Source organism: Cebus imitator, unplaced genomic scaffold (genome assembly GCF_001604975.1).
Source record: "Cebus imitator isolate Cc_AM_T3 unplaced genomic scaffold, Cebus_imitator-1.0 Scaffold188, whole genome shotgun sequence".
NCBI classification, from domain to species: Eukaryota; Metazoa; Chordata; class Mammalia; order Primates; family Cebidae; genus Cebus; species Cebus imitator.
This window is the reverse complement of record NW_016107503.1, coordinates 4,970,301-4,972,621: the sequence shown is the minus strand read 5'-3', so window position 1 is coordinate 4,972,621 and position 2,321 is coordinate 4,970,301. Positions and strand designations below refer to the sequence as shown.

General features: G+C 46.1%; 1 protein-coding gene across 1 annotated transcript in view; it reads left to right on the top strand.

Annotated features, from left to right (window-relative positions):
* The window catches only part of PIP5K1A (phosphatidylinositol-4-phosphate 5-kinase type 1 alpha), a 54,657-nt gene that overhangs the window by 31,354 nt on the left and 20,982 nt on the right, over positions 1 to 2,321 (top strand). Inside the window, 3 exon segments of the mRNA XM_037744901.1 lie at positions 1,046 to 1,176; positions 1,952 to 2,069; positions 2,239 to 2,318. Coding sequence (XP_037600829.1) covers positions 1,046 to 1,176; positions 1,952 to 2,069; positions 2,239 to 2,318 — 329 coding nt within the window.

Sequence of the window (2,321 nt, the reverse complement as noted above, 5' to 3'; positions counted from 1 at the left end):
GTCTCTTATGCTCTTCTCTCTTTGCCCCAGTACTCCCTCTGTAGTGAGCCGCTGATTGAACTCTGTAGCTCTGGAGCTAGTGGTTCCCTGTTCTATGTGTCCAGCGATGATGAATTCATTATTAAGACAGTTCAACATAAAGAGGCGGAGTTTCTGCAGAAGCTGCTTCCAGGATACTACATGGTAAGGGAGAGAGAAGCACTCTCCACCTGTGCTGCCTGCTTCTGGACAAGGCTGGGGAGGCTGTCTTCAGCAGGGTAAAACAGTGTCAGCACTTCTGTCTTAAGACTGTAGTTCAGTTTTGTGCTTTTCACCCCATTTCTTTTGCTTCTCTATGGTAAAAGAGGTTTTGTTTGTTCTAAGTATCGTTGATCTCCCAGGTTCAAGTGATCCTTTCACCCCAGCCTCCTGCATAGTTGGGACTGAAGGCACACACCACCACGCCTGGCTAATTTTTATTTATTGATTTTTGTTCATTATTATTATTTTTTTTTTAGATGGAATCTGGCTCTGTCACCCAGGCTGGAGTGCAGTGGCGTAGTCTTGGCAATCTTGGCTCACTGCAGCCTGTGCCTCCCAGGTTTAAGCAGTTCTCCTGTCTCAGCCTCCTGAGTAGCTGGGATTACAGGCGCACACCACCACGCCTGGCTAATTTTTTGTTTTTTAGTAGATACAGGGTTTCACCATGTTGATCAGGCTGGTCTCAAACTCCTGACTTTGTGATCTGCCTTCCTCTGCCTCCCATAGTGCTGGGATTACAGGCGTGAGCCACTGCGCCTACCTAATTTTTATAAATTTTTGGTGGAGATAAATAAGGTCTTGCTATGTTGCCAATGCTGGTCTTGAATTCCTGAGCTCAGGTGATCCTCCCGTTTGGATCCTCCTATTTGGCCTCCCAAAGTGCTGAGATTACAGGAGTGAGCCACCGTGCTCGGCTGGCCATTTGTTTTAAAGTGTTTCTCCTTCTAGCTTCTCCCTTCTGAATTTTATTGCTGTGGTCCTATTTATACTAGAAGCTTTCTTCTCATTTCTCTTTGTTTCTTAGACAACCTCATCAGCCTTGAAAGGTGCCATCCAGTTAGGCATTACTCACACTGTGGGGAGCCTGAGTACTAAACCAGAGCGAGATGTCCTCATGCAAGATTTCTACGTGGTGGAGAGTATCTTCTTCCCCAGGTACAGAGTTTAATGTTCAAAAGCGTGTCCTGGAAATGTGGCCTTTTCAAATCAGCCCCATGGCAGTTTTAGGGGTTCAGGTCTGACAGTTTAGGCGTGCGTCCAATTCTTTTTTTTTTTTTTTTTCGTAGCCATGCATGAGCAAGTGTCCAGTTCTTAGTTTGGAGAGTAGATGCTATCTTCTAGATGCTTCCATGAGCCTCTGGCCTATGGAGAGACCCATAAAAAACAAAAAAACCACCTAATGCATTGGATAGCAGGCAGAGTGATTCCTTCTTTTTTTTTTTAATTGAGACGGAGTCTCTCTGATACCAGGCAGGAGTGGTGTAGTGGTGCAATCTCAGCTCACTGCAACCTCTGCTTCCCAGTTCAAATAATTCTTCCGCCTCAGCCTCCTGAGTAGCTAGGACTACAAGGGCACACCACCACGCCCAGCTAATTTATTTATTTATTTATTTAATTTTAGTAGAGACGGGGTTTCACCTTGTTGGTCAGGATGGTCTCGATCTCTTGACCTCATGATCCTCCCTCCTTGGCCTCCCAAAGTGCTGGGATTCTAGGTGGGATTATACCCTGCTGTGATTCTTTTTTTTGTCTTGCTGTCCATCCTGTGCCGTTCTCTCACTAAGTAGCTCATCTGAGTGCTCTGCGTCTCTTGGGAGAAATGTATTCCTCCACTCCCCCTACCATTAGGTGACTCTGAGTGTCTTCGCAAGGTAGATTCTCTGGATGATAGGTACTGACACATTATTGCTATTTCTGTTTAACCCCACAGTGAAGGAAGCAACCTGACCCCTGCTCATCACTACAATGACTTTCGTTTCAAGACCTATGCACCTGTTGCCTTCCGCTACTTTCGGGAGCTATTTGGTATCCGACCTGATGATTACCTGGTAAGCTTCTGGATATCAGGACCCTGTGACGCCAGTATCAGAGGGATATTTGCAAGGGAAGGCCCCTTTTCTCCATAGTCTCGCTCTGGTTTTTATTTAGGAAAGAATTGCATCTGTAGTTGATTTTTGTGTTGGGCAAGGCTCTAATGCGTCTCAGTCTTTGCCCCAGTACTCCCTCTGTAGTGAGCCGCTGATTGAACTCTGTAGCTCTGGAGCTAGTGGTTCCCTGTTCTATGTGTCCAGCGATGATGA